Below are 17,500 nucleotides of genomic sequence, written 5' to 3' on the forward strand. Positions count from 1 at the left end.
CCAAGGCTAACTTCAAAAGAAAAATAGCCAAGGATTCGAAAGATGACCACAAAGCCGCCTTTAGCTATGTCTCATAGTTTCATAGTTTCATAGTAGTGTACTAGGCTATCTGCCCTGGGGCATTTACAAGCCTAGCCAACAATGATGTGGCTTACGCCACCCCGTATTATATAGTTGCGCCTCTAGTAGTGACACATGTGGGACCCCATTATTTAGTAAACTATACCTCTGTCTAGTAGTGACACTGAGGTGACTCCGGGGTAAACTTACGATCTCCCATCCATGCATCGAGATTTTTCTTGAACAGTGCCAATGAAGGGCTCTGTCTCACATGAACTGGGATTTTGTTCCAGAGTACGGGTAACCTCTGTGTTATGAATCTATCCCTCCAGCATGTTTTATTCATATTTGTGCAGAGGTTGAAATCTTTAGCTCGCGTGGTTCTGGTGGATCTGGATTTTTTGAGATGGAGCATGTCCATCAGTTCTTGGTTGGACATGGCCCTATATGTTAGGCACAAATCACCTCTGAGCAGGCGGTATGCTACTGAATAGAGCTGGAGTTTCTTTAATCTAGCTGGATAAGGCACATGTTTGAGACCCATGATCCTCTTGGTGAGGTACTTCTGGGGTCTTTCCAGTTGTTGCATGTGCCGGTGAGATACATCCCAAATGGAGCATTATATTCAATCATGGGCCTGACAAGGGAGGAATATAGAGGTACAATGACCTCCTTTGATCTGGATGAGAATCCTTCATGATGAGATGGGCAAGGTAGAATGTCTTTCTGACCACTTTGGCAACATGGTTGTCAAAGGAGAGGTCACTATCGACTTGAGTCCCCAGGTCTCTGATTACTTCTTCCGTACTCAGTGGGTTATTGTCTATGTGATAATTTGTGGGTACTTTGTTTTTCCCAAAGGGATGACTATACATTTTTGGCGTTAAGTTTGAGGCCATGATTCCGCACCAGTTGTCCGCTTCAGTGAGACCTTTCTGTAGGATGTGTGTGTCAGCAGGTGAATCAACTATGGCACCCAGTTTGCAGTCATCTGCAAACTTTGTCAGCCATAATCCTCCCATATTTGCTTTCACATCCGAGAAGTAAATGCCGAATAAGAGTGGTCCCAAGACTGAGCCCTGTGGGACACCACTGTGACTGGTTTTGAGTCTGACATGGCTCCAGCAATTTTGACCTTATGGGTTCTGTTTTTTAGCCAGTTTGCTACCCATCTTGTGACATATGGATTTACATTTAGGCTGCTGAGCTTGTCTATGATGCCAGAGTGTGGTATCGTGTCAAAGTCTTTAGCCAAGTCCAAGTAGGCAGTGTGGACAGCCTTGCCCTCGTCGATGGCACTAGTGACTGTCTTGAAGAAGTCAACCAGGTTTAAGAGGCAGGATCTGCCTTTTACAAAACCGAACTGGGTGGGATCAAGGGTCTGCAGATCTCCAATATCGCCATTTATGAGTTCCATGATGATTCTTTCCATAGCCTTGCAGACCAGGCTGGTCAGACTTATGGGGCGGTAGTTACCAGGGTCAGTTGTGTCTCCTGCTTTGTGGAGCGGAATAACCATTGCTGCGTGCCATTCTATGGGCATGTAGCCTGTGGAGAGGCTGAGGTTGAACAGCATGTTTAGGTGGGGGGTTAGTTCGTTCTGTAGTTTGTGCAAGACGCAGCCTGGGACACCATCTGGCCCCATTGATGCTATGTTTTTGGCTTTTGAAAGGGCTGTTTTCATCTGTGCTTCTGTGATTTCCGGGACACTACACTTTTCCAGTATTGTTGTGTGCCCTTTTGAAGGTGAGAGGGAGGTGAAGTTTGCACTGAATCTATCTGCCAGTATGTTGGCAATATCAGTAGGTTCGGTATATGTTGTGCTATTTTGCACCATCTCAGAGCATATATGGGAGTTGCCACTTAGATTTTTGACATAGCTAAAGAAGGCTTTGTGGTTATCTTTCAAGTCCTTGGATGATTTTATGAGGGACCTTAGTTTCTTACTGATACTGATCAGGGAAGTCTTTCCTTCTTGGGATTTGCTTTTTTTCTGATCTAGTTTCCTCCTTCTATTGTATAGCCTGTTTATGGCAGGGGTCCACCAGACTGGTTTCCTTCTCTTAGGGGAGTGAGTCTTGGTTTTGCTAGGGATGGCACGATCCATGCATCCTTGTAGGTGCTCATAGAGTGCAATTGTAAAGGATTCTGCATCTTTGGCAGTGTTATCCTTTAGCGTGGGGGCTGTGAAACTTACCACCTCTGACTTAAGTAAGGTGAAGTTTGCTTTAGAAAAGTTTTTCACTGTGGTTTCCTTGGTTGGGGGTGGTGGTGGGGTGTGGACATCCAAGTTGATAAGTTTATGGTCTGATCTAAGTAGTGACGGGTTGACCTCCGGTACGGAGCACCTGTCACCCATGTTTGTGAAGACCAGGTCCAATATGTTGTGGCCTCTGGTAGGGGGGTTTACCAGCTGATACAGGGCATTTAAGTTGATAAATTCCAGGAAGCGCTGAGCCTGGGAGTTTGTACTCCAGTAGTTTTCTCAGTTAATGGTAGGGTAATTGAAATCTCCCAAGATCAGGGTGTTCGGTAGGACCTTCATGTTTTCCAGTATCTCCAGAAAGGCGGAGTGGTAGTCCTGGGTCATGGAGGATAATCTGTAGCAGGCCACAATTTGCATTGCAGATTTGCCCGATGTTAGTTGCACATGGATGATCTCAGAGGTATCATGCTACGCCACTAACATGGAGGTGTGGGTATCCTTGATGAATATGGACACACCCCCTCCTTTTGTGTTTCGGTCCATGTTCTTTGGCCGAAATGTGTGGTATGAGTTGTAGCCCAGTATTGCTGGAGTGCTCTCCGGAGCCTTGAACCAGGTTTCAGTTACTGCACATATGTCGACGTTCTCCATACTATGGAGTGCTTCGAGTGCATGCATTTTGAGATTTAAACTCCTGGCATTGAGTAATATAACCCTCAGTTTTTTACTTGTGCTGTTTACAGAGGTGGGTTTGAATTTTGAGCCTTGCCTAAAAAAGGCACTATGTGTGCAGCAAGAGCCTTAGCTAGGATTTGAAAGCCAAGGGGTGACAGGTGCAAGCAGTCTCTTGCGAAGCAACGCGGCTTGTCGAGCATGTCATCCCAGGCTGACAGACACTGGATCCGCTTTGAATGACACCAGAAGCTTAGCCAATTGTTGAAATTGATAATTTTTTTCTTTATACTGAGGTATCATTCTTGGTGAGGGCAGGATGCTGCTCAGGGTCAGGGTCATACCCGCCTGGGCTACATGATAAGAGAGCTCTTCCATGTCACTTTTCATGTAGTTCAGGGAGGTACGGCTCAGGTCGTTCACACCAACATGAACAATGACAGAGTCATATTTGTACTTGTTCTGGAGTGACCGGAGTGCTTGTGTTATGTGGCGGATTCTGGCTCTCAACAGGCAGCTAACAGTAACCTTCTTGTCCAGCCTAGTGAGTGGGGCGTCAGTGTGCCTGACTATTGAGTCACCTATTACTAGTGTGTTAGGCATGTTATTTTACCTTAAGGGCTGTGATTGTGCGGCACATTGATTTTGTGTTTTATGTGTTGTCTGGTTTGTGATGGGAGGTGCAGGTTTTGTGAGTGTCTGCTTTGGAGCTCTCTGATGCTTTTGCAGGTTTTTATTTAGAGCCTCCGAGTATGATTTTGTGTATTTATGTGTATCTTTTGCCAGTGCTGGTTTAGTAGGTCTGTGTGAGGCTGGAGGTGTGGTGCAAGTGTTAATCTTCTCCTCATGACTGTCTGTTCCAGTCTTGGGTGGAGGTACCTTAGCTTCCAGTTTGGCTGTATAAATGCATCTCTCACATATGTTAGTGTTTTGTGGTAGGAGGAGAGGGCTGTCTGTGTACATGAGGCAGTTGTAACATTGCCTCAGGATACCCAGATTCACCAGCTGGACTGGAGAGAGCACCTGAAGTTGCCCTTTGGTCATGCCTGAATAGCAGGATGAGCTGCTTAGTCGCTTCGTTGGTGAGGGGTTGATAAAGAGCATTGCCCTGCTGGGCAGTCAAATGTCGGGATATATTAGTGCTTGCTATTAGGTCTGAGCAAGTGCTGCACTGTAGGATGCTTTTTGAGTGCTTAGGTTTAGAGTTTGACTAGTTTCAAGTGAAAAACTGAAGGAGACTTAGTGGAGCCAGGAATAATTTAACCCTAGCTAACCGGTGCTGCCCGGCACACAAAACCATGCAACGCATTTTTTAAACTACTAACTTCTGGGCTGGAACCACTCCTCCAGGGACAGATAGCTGCTCAAAGTTCCCCTCTCTCACAGGTGAACAGAGAAATTTCCCTCTATCCAAGTAAGGTATGGGCAACTCAGAAACGTGTAACACAGCCTTGAATTCAGCACTAGCCTGAAAACTGGACTTTACTAGCTTAGAAAGGCGGGAAACAAGAAATTTATTTATTTATTTATTTATTTGAAAAGATGAGGCAAAAACAGTAAAAAGTACACTTAAAACAGCTTTAAACGACTACAAGTGATCAGAAAAGGCTATCGCCCTTTAGTGTGTAGCCTTCAACAGTTAAACAATTTATTTAAACAAAAACAACTTTTTAAAAGTGCAGGCAGTCAAATAAGTACAATATGTGAAAAAAAAACAAGCTTTTAAGTCACAATAAGTGCTGGAAAATCAGCCTTTAGGCGGAAAACAGTTAAGTATAGCAAGAAAATACAGAAAACTGATACTCAATCACTCCAAAGTCTCTCTTTTAAGCTAGAAGGCTTATATCAGTTTAAGGCTTTCTAGTGCTTTCCAGTAGGTTAGTTACAGGAAAGATGGGAAACGCGCGCAGATGTCTTTTTATACTAGAAAGTTGAAAGAGATGGACAACTTCCCGAATGGTCAATAAACTACAATTCCTGGGCCAAGAACCACTCCTGTTGTGGTAGACAGGCTACCTAGTACTTACCACTCCCACTGATAAGCTAGAAGGCTGCACTCCAACAGAAGGGCTTGTGGGGCTCAGAAGCTTACAAACAGTCCTGGATACAGCAAATCTGTACCTGGACTAGACTAGTTACGAGAAAGGTGGGGATCAAGCACAAACACGGGCTTTAAAACCAGAAAGTTGAGAGAGATGGAAAAAAAACTGCCCAAACGGACAAAAATCTACAATTTCTGGACCAGAACCACTCCTCTTGTGGTAGATAGGCTACCTAGTGCTTACCACTCCCGCTGATAAGCTAGAAGGCTTCCCTTCAACACAGAAAGGCTTGTGGGGCTCAGAAGCTTACCAACAGTCCTGGATACAGCAGCTCTGTATCTGGACTAGGCTAGTAACAGGAAAGGTGGGAAATGAGCGCAAGTGCGGCTTTTGAATCAGAAGGTTGAAAGAGATGGAAGAGCTTTCCAAACGGCCAATAAACTATAATTTCTGGGCCAGAAACCTCTCCTCCTGTGGTAGACAGGCTACCTGGTGCTTACCACTCCCACTGATAAGCTAGAAGGCTTCCCTCCAACACAGAAAGGCTTGGGGGAGCTCAGGAGCTTACAAACAGACCTGGATACAGCAAGTCTGTATCTGGACTAGATAAGTTACAGGAAAGGCAGGAAATAAGCTAGGAATTTTTTTTTTTTTTTTTTTTTAACAGAAAAGCAGCTAAAACAGCAGTAAATACAATTCAAATGCAGTGCATGCTAGCACACTTATATCAGTATTACTGCAAATACAGTTTAATTAAATGCAATTAAATTAACAAGTGCAGAAGGCATTAAATTAGAAGGCTACAAACAAGCAGTAGTAAGTGCCGAGTAAGAACAACTGAACAGATAACAGCCCGCAGAACAGCAACCAAGGCAGTTATGGTAAGAGCAACTGAATATATATATATATATATATATATATATATATATATATATATAATTTTTTTTTTTTTTTTAGGGAGGGAACACAGCAGGATTAAGAGGCTACAGGGATTGTCCTTCTCAAATGTTCTCTTTTTACACAGTAGGAGTGCCTATGATCTCACTGCACTCAGTTGACTGAGCAAATGAGATAGGCCCAGAAGGAGTATCCAAATACAAACTTACAAGAGGGGCGGGCAGTTTCAAAGCCACCAAGACTAACAAAAGACAAGAACAGGGAGGGTGGGTAGGGAAAAACAGTGGAGACACAAGAGACAAACAATACATCACCACTATAAATAATAGGCATGTGTATAAAGTGGCAAAACATGTACTTATCAGTTTGAAATAGACTTGCTGTACAGAGCTGGAATCTATCAGCTTTCCATCAGTTCACCAAAATGCAATCTGTATATATATATGTGTGTGTATGTGTATATATATGTATATGTGTGTATGTGTGTATATATATATATATATATATATATATATATATATATATATATATATTTATTTTTTTTATTTTTTCCAGATGCAAGCTACGCAAAGCCTTTTGGATGTGGGCATCATTCATTCTTAGGCTGAGAATAATAAATAAAAAACCTGTCAAGGTTAAAAAAAATATGTACAAGATGTATAGCTAGTGAGTTTAAATACTGTTTGTAGGAAAATGGTCTAATATGGTGCACTATAAGTGTATGGAGCCATGAGAATTTAATTGTAGCGAAGTATAAATTATAGATGTGCTTTTTTATCATGTCAGCATCTTGGAATTTTTTGGTATTTTAATTAGCAGATTAGGTTGCACTTATGCTCTGAGATTCAGAGAATTCCCCTTCACCCATTTTAAGTTCGCAGTATAGGTCTGTCAGCATGATGGAGAGAAATACCAATTCAGAGATGTAGTAAAGCCTCATGGCAAGAGTCATTAGTGGCTCCTTACCATGTGTTTGAGTCGAGCACCACACTGGTAGACATGACATTGCTGGCGTTCTTCCTAGCAGCCCATGCATTGCATTAGCAAAGGCACCCTCTACACGCAGTCAGCTTCTGTCCCACATACATATGCAAACACAAGCACACGTGCACATATCCACTCATGCACCATCTTTAGCAGCCCTCATCATAGAGGGCCCTTGCCAGGAGGTGTTTCCGCACACATTCTTTTGTCCAGACCATCAAACGTAAGTTGCAGTCTTCATCTTAAGACTAAGGAAGTGTTAGCGAAGGCTTCGTTCAGGGAATGCTAGATGGATGACCATCTTTTTGTGAGCGTGTCTTGCCATTCTACACCAAAGTAGTTCTTTTCAAGAAAGGAATGGGCAAACTGTTAGTGTAATCTTTAAGGTACTCATCACGAAATTGTGTCCATATCCATTCATGTCTGTCCAGCTGTCTAACAGTTGGCACAGAGGATTAAAGCTATACACTGATACAGACCTTTACCCTGTAATCTAGTGTTATATAACTGTCCCTGAAAAAAGGCTTGTAACTAGTAGATTTACCGGTTTAAAAAATAACCAAAAGTGCCCTTTCTTACTTTTACTTTTCCCCTTCCAGAGTTTTCAAGTATGTGCATAATTACGTGTTACTTTTCACTTGTTTTAGTGTATTGTGAGCTACATTTGTTTGACTGTGCAGTGGGTAATGGGTACTCAGTGATCGTAACGGGTATCGTATCAGGTTGGGCTGACTGTTAGAAACCATGACAAGCCCAGCTCTATGGTGTAGAGGGATGGAGCCCTGACTGTGCGGCAGATGACTTGAGATAGACTAGTAGCTGGAGGCTAGAAAAACCGAGAGGGTAGTTACAGAGAAGGAGGAACCTTCTCCTTGCGTACCCCAGGGGTGATTGAAGGTCTGGTCTGCTGTACCATCATGTTCCTCTGAAGACAGAAGATTGGCCTACAGCACTTGGAGTTGGGACATCCACTCGGCTACTGCCAAACTGTTTTGGCAGTTTTCCTCTGCAGACGGATAGCTTCTTTTGAAGATTGATTATAGGCACCACTGAAGGGAGACATTGCAGGACTAGTCATATAAGTGAGTCTTCACATTAGTCGGTGAGGTCTGGAGTATTAAAGCTACAGAAAAAACATTGATGTCTTCCTAAGTGTTGCCCCTGCTCAGTCTATTGTCATCCTCAGTGAGGGGAGGGAACCAAATGAGATAGCTTGCCAAGAGGGGGACTGTTGGACAGAAGGAGCTGAGGGAGAAATGGATAATTAGCAATGAAAAAAAAGCAAGTGAGATTGTGGTATTTTAATAAACTACCCAGTGATAGTAGAGGGGAAGGATTGGTGGTGGAGGTCATTCTGAATTTATTTCCACATGTTAGATAAAGGTCATGAAGAGTATCTGACATTTATTTTTAGCAAGTTTAAGTCGGGATCCCTTGGGCTGTGGCTCTGCAAATGTAATGGAACAAATCCCTCAACTTAACCTTTGTTTGTCTGAGTTGTCATGTTTCAGCTGTATGGTGTTGGGAAGGGTTTACACATCAACTGCTTAAATGAGATAGAAAAAAAAGCGAGCAACAAATGTACCTACCAATGGTATGATCTGAATACTCTGTTCTTGTGAGATGAGTGGATTCTATGGTGAGTATCTCGCACAACTATACTTGGCTACTCTATGTGTCCTTCAGTGGCTTTGTTGTGGTAAACAGCAGACTTTTACAATTGTTGTATTTCTTTTTCTTTTGATGTAACCTTTTTTCTTACTGCCACAAATGGGTAAATGTTGCACCTCTGCTTCAGAAGCAGGTGATTAGTATGAGGATTCTGTTTCTTTACATGGTAACATAAAAACTTGTAATGCCACATGTGGATAAGAGGTAGCATATTTGTTTCAGCTGTTTTCACTTCAGGAAGTGTGTTGTGAAATTATTATTCTGATGGCTTTAATTTGAACTTCTGTGTAACTGGGGTTTTCGTGCAGGTATACTGTTGCTGGTGCTTGTGGAATGTTTCTAGCATTTTGTTTTATATTTCAGCCAAAAGGAAAAGTTGGAACCAAGGGCAAGAAGCAGATTTATGAAGAAAACCAGGATACCTTAAAGTTTTATTTGAGGATCATCTTGGGAGCCAATGTAAGTTGTGTAGACTGGAATAAGTTAAGGAAAGTGTATCTGTTTAACTTGGAATAATAAAGGTGATTTGCTGTTTCTACGTTCAGAAAAGGAAACTCTTCGCATTTCAGCGTAAATAAATTTTGGAAGTAAACGTAATAGGAGTAGAGGTGAAGTAAAATGCTATGTCTTTTTTTTCCAGTATATATTTGCAGTACAGAATAAACTGAGAGGGAGAGAAAAATCATAGGAAGGGAAAAAAACAGGACCTTGTATTACAACCATAAGGGCTGTGATTTCTAATGTTTAGCTTAGTTCAGAAAGCAGAACCAAAACAGCTACAAGTATGCCATGAATACCCAGGGTAAAATAAGACGAGAATTTCAACGACAAAGTTAAAAAACTAATTATTTAATATAAGTAAATGAATAAAATAAGATGGTTTAGCGCTTTCATTTAAAATCATAGACTTCATCAGAACCCATGGAACAGTGACCTGACAGTTTAAATACTCTACTCATCCAGTCATTTCACAGTGTTGAGTTAATGAATAATTAATTAGTTTGATTCATATGACATCATATCCTACATACATCCAAGTAAATAAATAAAAACATAATCGATTATGCCTCACAATAATATATAATTATAACTAATTAATATTAGAAAATAAAACTATTCTATGATAAAATAAATGGCCTTTTCACTTTCCTCAAACTCTAGCTTGTAATACCGGCTTGATGGAAATGTATTCATTAATTCCTGGTGGTATAGTAGCATTTAGAAGTATCTGCCATCTCACTTCTTTTTCACCTAACAATACTTTCAAATTGCCTCCTCTATTAGACTGATTCTAAACTTCCAGTAAGGCAAATTTGAAAGTAGAACATCCCATACCATCCCTAATATGCCTATATAACGCATTATTAGCATCTTCTCTCCTGATGGCATAGAGATGATCGTATATACTGTCTTTAAGATGTCTCCCAGTTTGGCCCACATAAAAACTGGGGCATCGTGTACACTTAGCAAAATAGATGACATTTTTAGTTTGCCAGTTCCCTTTCCTAAAATGAATACAGGTGTGATTTTTATTACTAACCACTAAAGACATATCTTCTAAAATTGCATGACACTGATTACAATGCCCACATTTTTTTGTGCCACCCTTACCATTATGCGTATATGATCTAAAACCTTGGAATTTCTTTTTCAAATTATTCCCTATTCTATGTGTGAATCTTGGCTGGTCTCCCACTATGGAAAAATCTTCCTCATCACATCTAAGAATGTTCCAATTAGTCCTGATAATCTTTTTTACATGTCTAGTGTGATCATTATATGGCAGAATACAAGCCCTACTATACTCATCAAACAGCTGTAGTTGCCACTGGGGGAAAGTTGTCACAGAGTTGTACTACAAGGAACGTTTGTTTTTCCTTGGTTCAGAAAGTGTGGGAGCTTGCCAACAAGTAAGATTCTGGAAATAGAGTAACATGTAATTTGTTAACAAATAGGGGGTCACCTGACATTAAGGGCATACTTGTACTTTTTTGAATCTTTGTGTCATCTTTCTTTTTTAAAAAAAAGATGCAAAGTCTATGAACCAAAGTGCAAAATACAGTAGTTAAATGAATTGCAACATGCAAGTCAGTGGTGCACTTTCAGGGAATTTTGATAATTTCTCCTTCTGTAGTGTGTGTGTGTGTGTGTGTGTGTGTGTGTGTGTGTGTGTGTGTGTGTGTGTGTGTGTGTGTGTGTGTGTGTGTGTGTGTGTGTGTGCATCTTCATTCATATAAAAGAAATTATGGAGGTGGAGGGTTGCAGTATGGCTTGCCCCCCTGCAAAAAAAAAAAGTTTATATAAGTAGGCAGTCCTCCTGTCCCATAGGAATCACATAGTGTACAGGCATGCAAGCCTGCTATCCCATAGGAATCGCACAGTTTACAGGCATGCAGACCCCACGTCCCATGGGAATCGCACAGTTTACAGGCATGCAGACCCCACGTCCTGTGGGAATCGCACAGTGTAAGGCATGCAGACCCCCCCCCGTCCTGTGTGGAATTGCTCAGTGTACAGGCACGCAGACCCCCCTGTCCTGTGGGAATCGCTCAGTGTACAGGCACGCAGACCCCCCTGTCCTGTGGGAATCACCCAGCAGTGTACACGCACGCAGACTCCCCTGTCCCGTGGGAATCGCCCAGCAGTGTACAGGCACGCAGACTCCCCTGTCCCGTGGGAATCGCCCAGCAGTGTACAGGCACGCAGACTCCCCTGTCCCGTGGGAATCGCCCAGCAGTGTACAGGCACGCAGACTCCCCTGTCCAGCAGGAATCACCCAGCAGTGTACAGGCACGCAGACTCCCCTGTCCAGTGGGAATTGTAGTGCAAATACATGTATGCACTCATCCCACTGTAATTGTACAGTGTTCATAGGCATGCAGGCCCAATGTAATCCCATAGTGCAATTCTTTGTACCAGTACAGTCTTACAGTGGACAGGTCCTTGTCATCATGTGATACCACAGTGCACTTTTACAGTGGACAGGTCCTTGTCATCATGTGATACCACAGTGCACTTTTACAGTGGACAGGTCCTTGTCATCATGTGATACCACAGTGCACTTTACAGTGGACAGGTCCTTGTCATCATGTGATACCACAGTGCACTTTACAGTGGACAGGTCCTTGTCATCATGTGATACCACAGTGCACTTTTACAGTGGACAGGTCCTTGTCATCATGTGATACCACAGTGCACTTTTACAGTGGACAGGTCCTTGTCATCATGTGATACCACAGTGCACAGGCATATAGCAGAATTCCAGCCTGCACAAGTGTACCTCTCCCATTGTAATCCTGCCGGCATAGACATGTTAGTACCTCTTCCATTATAATCTCATCATGCATAGGCATATAGAGCAATCCCACTGTGTAAAAACATAGCAGTTGCTGTCCAAGTACACTAGTATTGTTATATGTATCTGTCATCGTGGCTTCATAGGTAGGTACTAGGTTATCTGCCCGGAGGCATTTATAAGCCTAGCTGGAATGTGTTGGCTTTCACAGCCCCCTTAGATTAGTTCCCTGTGCCTCTGTCCAGCAGAGCCATTGAAGTGATCCCTGAGATAAACTTTCTGTTTCCCATCCACTCGTCAAGGTTTCTCTTGAAGAGGGTTAGCGAGGAGCTATGCCTAATGTAGATTGGAGTCTTGTTCTAGAGCATGGGAAGTCTCTGGGACAGGAATCTATCCCTCCAGCACATCTAATTTATTGTGGAAAGGTTTTGATCCCTGGAGCGTGTGGCTCGAGGGATATGGTTTTCTTTAGGTGGAGCATGTCCATCAATTCTGGGTTGGACATGGCCTTGTATGTCAGGCAGAGATCACCTCTGAGTAGGCGGTATGCAGCAGAGTAAAGCTAGAGTTTCTTCAGTCGAGCTGCATAGGGCATCTGCTTGAGGCCAGTGATCTTGGTAAGGTACTTCTGTGGTCTTTCCAGTTGTTGCAGGTGTCTTGTAAGGTACATCCCAAATGGGGCATTGTACTCTATGATGGGTCTGATGAGAGATGCGTAGAGGGTCCCAATGACCTCTTTCGATCTGGATGCAAACCCTTTTGTGATTAGGTGGGCCACATAGAAGGATTTTCTAACCACTTTGGCAATGTGATTGTCAAAGGAGAGGTTACTGTCTACTTGGGTCCCCAGATCCCTTATTACGTCTTCCGTATTTAAGGGGCTACCACCTTTGTGATAGTTTGTGGGTACTTTGTTTTTTCCAAAGGGGATGACTATGCACTTTTTGGCATTTAGCTTGAGGCCATGGTTTTGACACCAGGTATCTGTCTCAGTGAGACCCTGTTGGAGGATGTCTGTGTCAGCTAGAGAGTCAGTTGTAGCCCCTAGTTTGCAGTCATCTGTGAACTTGGTCAGCCATAGTCCTCCTGTGCTTGCCTGTACCTCTGAGAAGTATATGCCAAACAGGAGGGGTCCTAGGACTAAGCCCTGGGGAATGGCACTTATAACTGGTTTAGAGTCAGACCTAGCTCCTGCAACTCTTACCATGTGAGTTCTGTCCATGAGCCAGTTGGCAACCCATCTTGTGATGTAGGGGTTTATGTTCAGGCTGGTGAGCTTGTCTATAATACCTGATCTGGAAATTGCATTCCACAAATGCACATGATAGCAAAGGGCAGGAAGCTAGACTGTTCAGGATTGCTTGACCCTTATATTTTATAATTTTAATAATGCCATATGGTTGTTTTCAGGGCAGTGTGTTTTTCTCCTACATCCCAAAGATATGCTGATTAATTGATTCGCTGTCTTTATGAAATAACCCCTCAGTTCTACCAAAATCCACATTTAGGAAGTTAAAGTTCAGATTACCATGGTTGTAACCATATACCGTACAATGTACAAAACAAAAAAGTACCAAAACTAACACAGCTGAAGGTAAAACAAAAAACTTTAATGCACACAAAAGAGAGTAAGTGCTTTCACGGTGTGCTCTCACCGCTTCATCAGACTGTTCTCAACTAGTAATAAAAGCAATTAAATAGCATAAGTTAGTCAATTAAGGCACTAATAAAAGCATCAGTTATCTGAAAGAAAAATGTCACAACTGAAAAACGGGCAAATGAAACATATAAAAAGCATAATATATATATATATAAAAACAATCCTATACTTGTGTTTGAGAGGTCTAGCTTTTAAAAAAGGCTTGAGAGAGACAACTTCATTAAGACCTGGTGTCTTATCGGCATTGAGACAGAATCCATTTACACATTAGGTAGCACGTCTGATGCATCTTCATAAAAAAAGGAAGTCCCATTCAGACGATAATGGTGACTCCACCACTAATATCAACACTGGAGCCAGACCTAGGGTTACCACTTCTTTTCAACTGCAGAGCCCTTTTCCTATCAGGGACAGGTCACAGAATCAAGGGAGGAAGGGCAGACTTTACCGCCTCCCGAGTATAGAAATGAACGTGAACCTAACAGGCCAATGGTAACGAAGGTAAACAGCTTGGTTTTTAATATTTCCTTTGTACAGCTTACTGCCGCACAGTTAGCATTGCTGAACAAAGGTCTATCATTTGTCCCTGCCAGAGAAGCTGAACTAACTAGTGTCTTAACTGATCTTAGATTGTTTGGTAGGACTCTTACATTGAAAGCTATGCTACCTGACCCTGTTAATATTGTCAAACAGCACTTTTATTCCACCATTCAATGCCAAGATAGAGACCTTTATTCAGACTTGTGAGAAACAAATAAGAAGAGAGTTTGGATCCAGTAGAAATAAGAGATACTTTAATCTTAGTAATGATGAATATGCAGCCCTCAATGAACTGAAGAACTTGAGATCCTTTGAGATTAGACCAGCAGATAAGGGTGGTGGAATTGTTGTGTTAGACAAGGACTTATATCAAACACAAATGCATTAATAGTTGTGTGATGACACCACTTATGTCGGTATTTCTAAATCTGCTGTTTATGGTATGATCAAGAAGGTTTCTTTATTTTTGATCTACTTATGACTGGTATGATTGATAATAAGTTTAAATATTTTGAGGTACAACAACCACTCATACCGATCATTTATGGCTTACCCAAAGTACATAAGAATCTAACACTGCCGCCCATGCGCCCGATGGTGTCTGGGAAAGGTTGGGTAATTAAGCCACTTTCTGTCTATATCGAAAATAATTTACACTCTCTGCTGGACACTTGAGACCATCCTAAAAGACAGGACCTTCCTACAAAGATTATATGTGGCTACTTCTGATTTGAGTGCTGACCATCTTTTAGTGACAATGGATATCGAATCACTCTACTGTGATCCCCAATGTTTGGGGCATAGAAAATGTCAGGAAATGTATGCATGTCAGGCACTGTTTTACGGAGGACAAGATCAATTTAATTTGTGCCCTTTTACAATTGGTTTTCGAAAACAATGTTTTGTTTCAAGATTATTTTTATGCACAAAAGGTTGGCATGGTGATGGGAACAGCTTGCGCCAACAGCTACTCCAACCTTGTGTTGATACAATGGGAGAAAGATGTTTTACTTCAAGCTGAGGGCTTCTCTGAACATATCTTATGGCATGTAAGATTTGTGGACAATTGTTTTTGTTGTGGAGGGGGTCATTTCAGAGTTTAATGCAGTTTAGAGTTTTTACATCAGTCTACAGATTTTTTTAAGATTTACTTTTAAATATTCTTTTGATGAGATTGAATTTCTTGATGTTAAGGTGAACAAAACTGATTTGACTAGCCTAGTAACTAGTATTTATAGGAAACCTACAAGAAAGAATAATCTGCTCCATAGAGACAGCATGCATCCTAGGCATGTTACCCAGAATGATGTTAAAGGGCAGGTGTACAGGGTCATGAGACTCCACAATAATGACAAACAGCTTGCCGAGGCCTTTGAGACCTTGAAAATGGATTTTATCGATAGAGGCTATAAGGAAAAGGATATTAACAGTTGTATTACTGATGTGTATAAGGAGAGAGGGGGCAAATGTAAGCCATATTACACTGCTGCATCTAACACTGAAGCCATAGCTGCAGAACAAAGGACAGGATAGATTAGGTTTCCCCTTGCATACTCTTCTGATGGTAGTAGTATATGTGACATTGTTAAATGGAACTGGGGCATTTTGGATACTGTAGATGAATTAAGAAATGCCATAAGCACTGTTCCACACTTTTCTTTTAAAAGTAAATCTTTGAAAAGGCATTTGTGCTATAATACTTCTACTTTTAACAAGGTTTTACAGTCAGAGAGGCATGGCACTTTTAAATGCAAGAATTGCACAGCCTGCAAGTTTATACACTCCAATGCTATTTACATGCACTTCAAAATAGATACAAACTTTTATGCTGATTGCAGGACTAAGAAAATTGTTTATTTTAGTTACTGCACTGTTTGTCATGCTTTTTATGTAGGCTTGAGTAATAGACAACTCAAAGACAGGGTGTTGGAACATCAGAGAGACATTAGAAACAGGAAAGACACTAATGCTCTTGCTAAGCATATTATGTGCCATGGACAGGAACATAATTTTAAATTCCTTGTGCTAGAGATCATTCCTGACAGTCTAAGAGGGGGAGACCTTAGGAATCGCACAGAATCTGCAGAGCAAAAATGGATTCTGTCTCTTAATGCTGATAAGATACCAGGTCTTAATGAAGTTGCCTCTCTTAAGCCTTTTTTAAAAGCTAGACCTCTCAAACACTAAGTATAGGATTGTTTTTTATATATATTGTTTATGCTTTTTATATGTTTCATTGCCTGTTTTTCAGTTGTGACATTTATCTTTCAGTTAATCGATGCTTTTATTAATGCCTTAATGCCTTAATTGACTAACATGCTATTTAAGTGCTTTTGTTACTAGTTGACAACAGTCTGATGAAGCAGTGAGAGCACACCGTGAAAGCACTTACTCTCTTTTGTGTGCAGTAAATTATTGTTTTACCTTCAGCTGTGTTAGTTTCGGTACTTTTTTTTTTTAGTAGTTTCTTGTTATTGTACTGTTAGATTTTTATTCTCGGCATACTTTCTACACCATGCAATGTACAAATTTAATGCAAGTAAATCTGCATACGGGTAGAAAGAAATGTATGCAAGAAACAAAATATGCTGATAATAAAAAAAATACACATCCGTACATGCATGTATATATTAGACAGAGAAAAAGATGTATAAAAATACTGAGTGGATATAATTTCGTCCTAATGCCTTTTGTAAACTGTTGTATACCGTCACTGCCCTGTATAGTATGCCCCTCCCCCCAGTCCTTTCCTCCCATTTTTCTGAAGGTGCCAATCACTCCCCTCTTTATTTCATTAGTTTCAGGTGATGCTTCATATTACTTTATTTCTTTTTCACTCTGTTTGCAGTGTTGGTCTTTTTACCTGTAAAGAGCACTTTAGTTATTAATGTGGGAGGTGGTAGTTTACCCATGACATTTGCTGTGTGAGAGTTTTGTTTGTTTTTATTTTACATGTGCAGATAATTCCAAGTGCGTGATAAACACCCTGATGATTAGGAGCTTTACTTATGAAAAAACCTACAGAGCTCTTAAACCCAAAGGATTTTGAATGATGAGACGACTGTAATAAGTACAACAGTGATGGGTGTGGTAAGAAGGAATGATGCTTCAGGCAGAAGTCTATAAAACTGAGGACAGAGAAACCTCTGTGTTATCTCTGCATTGTGGGCATGTATATTTAAAGGTACTTGTTTTTTGCTATGTACAGGATAATGTCTGTTTTTTTCAGTGTGTTGCTTGTTTTTGAATTTAAGGTATTTAATATCTGTTATTTCAGTTATAATAACTCATTTAAGTAGAGTTAGCATAGGTTGTAAAGTGGCACCTATGTACCTCATGGACAGGGGCAACTGATGCTGATCATAGACTCACTCTGAGATTAGCGACCATCTAACCAAGGTCATTTAGGGAGTACTGGTGTAACATGGTGATTCTTGTAAAGGCCCCAAGGCCATTTGCCTAGTAACCTCCTG

At 41.3% G+C, this 17,500-nt stretch overlaps 1 protein-coding gene across 2 annotated transcripts in view; it reads left to right on the forward strand.

The window, feature by feature from the left end:
• The window catches only part of TMEM208 (transmembrane protein 208), an 87,941-nt gene that overhangs the window by 19,706 nt on the left and 50,735 nt on the right, over positions 1-17,500 (forward strand). For both annotated transcript variants that reach the window (XM_044081430.1, XM_044081429.1), the window contains exon 2: positions 8,896-8,991. In XM_044081430.1, coding sequence (XP_043937365.1) covers positions 8,896-8,991 — 96 coding nt within the window. The remainder of the gene's footprint in view (positions 1-8,895; positions 8,992-17,500) is intronic.

The sequence above is a fragment of the Protopterus annectens genome, chromosome 8.part0 (assembly GCF_019279795.1).
Source record: "Protopterus annectens isolate FY-2018-M chromosome 8.part0, PAN1.0, whole genome shotgun sequence".
In the NCBI taxonomy this organism is placed as follows: Eukaryota; Metazoa; Chordata; order Ceratodontiformes; family Protopteridae; genus Protopterus; species Protopterus annectens.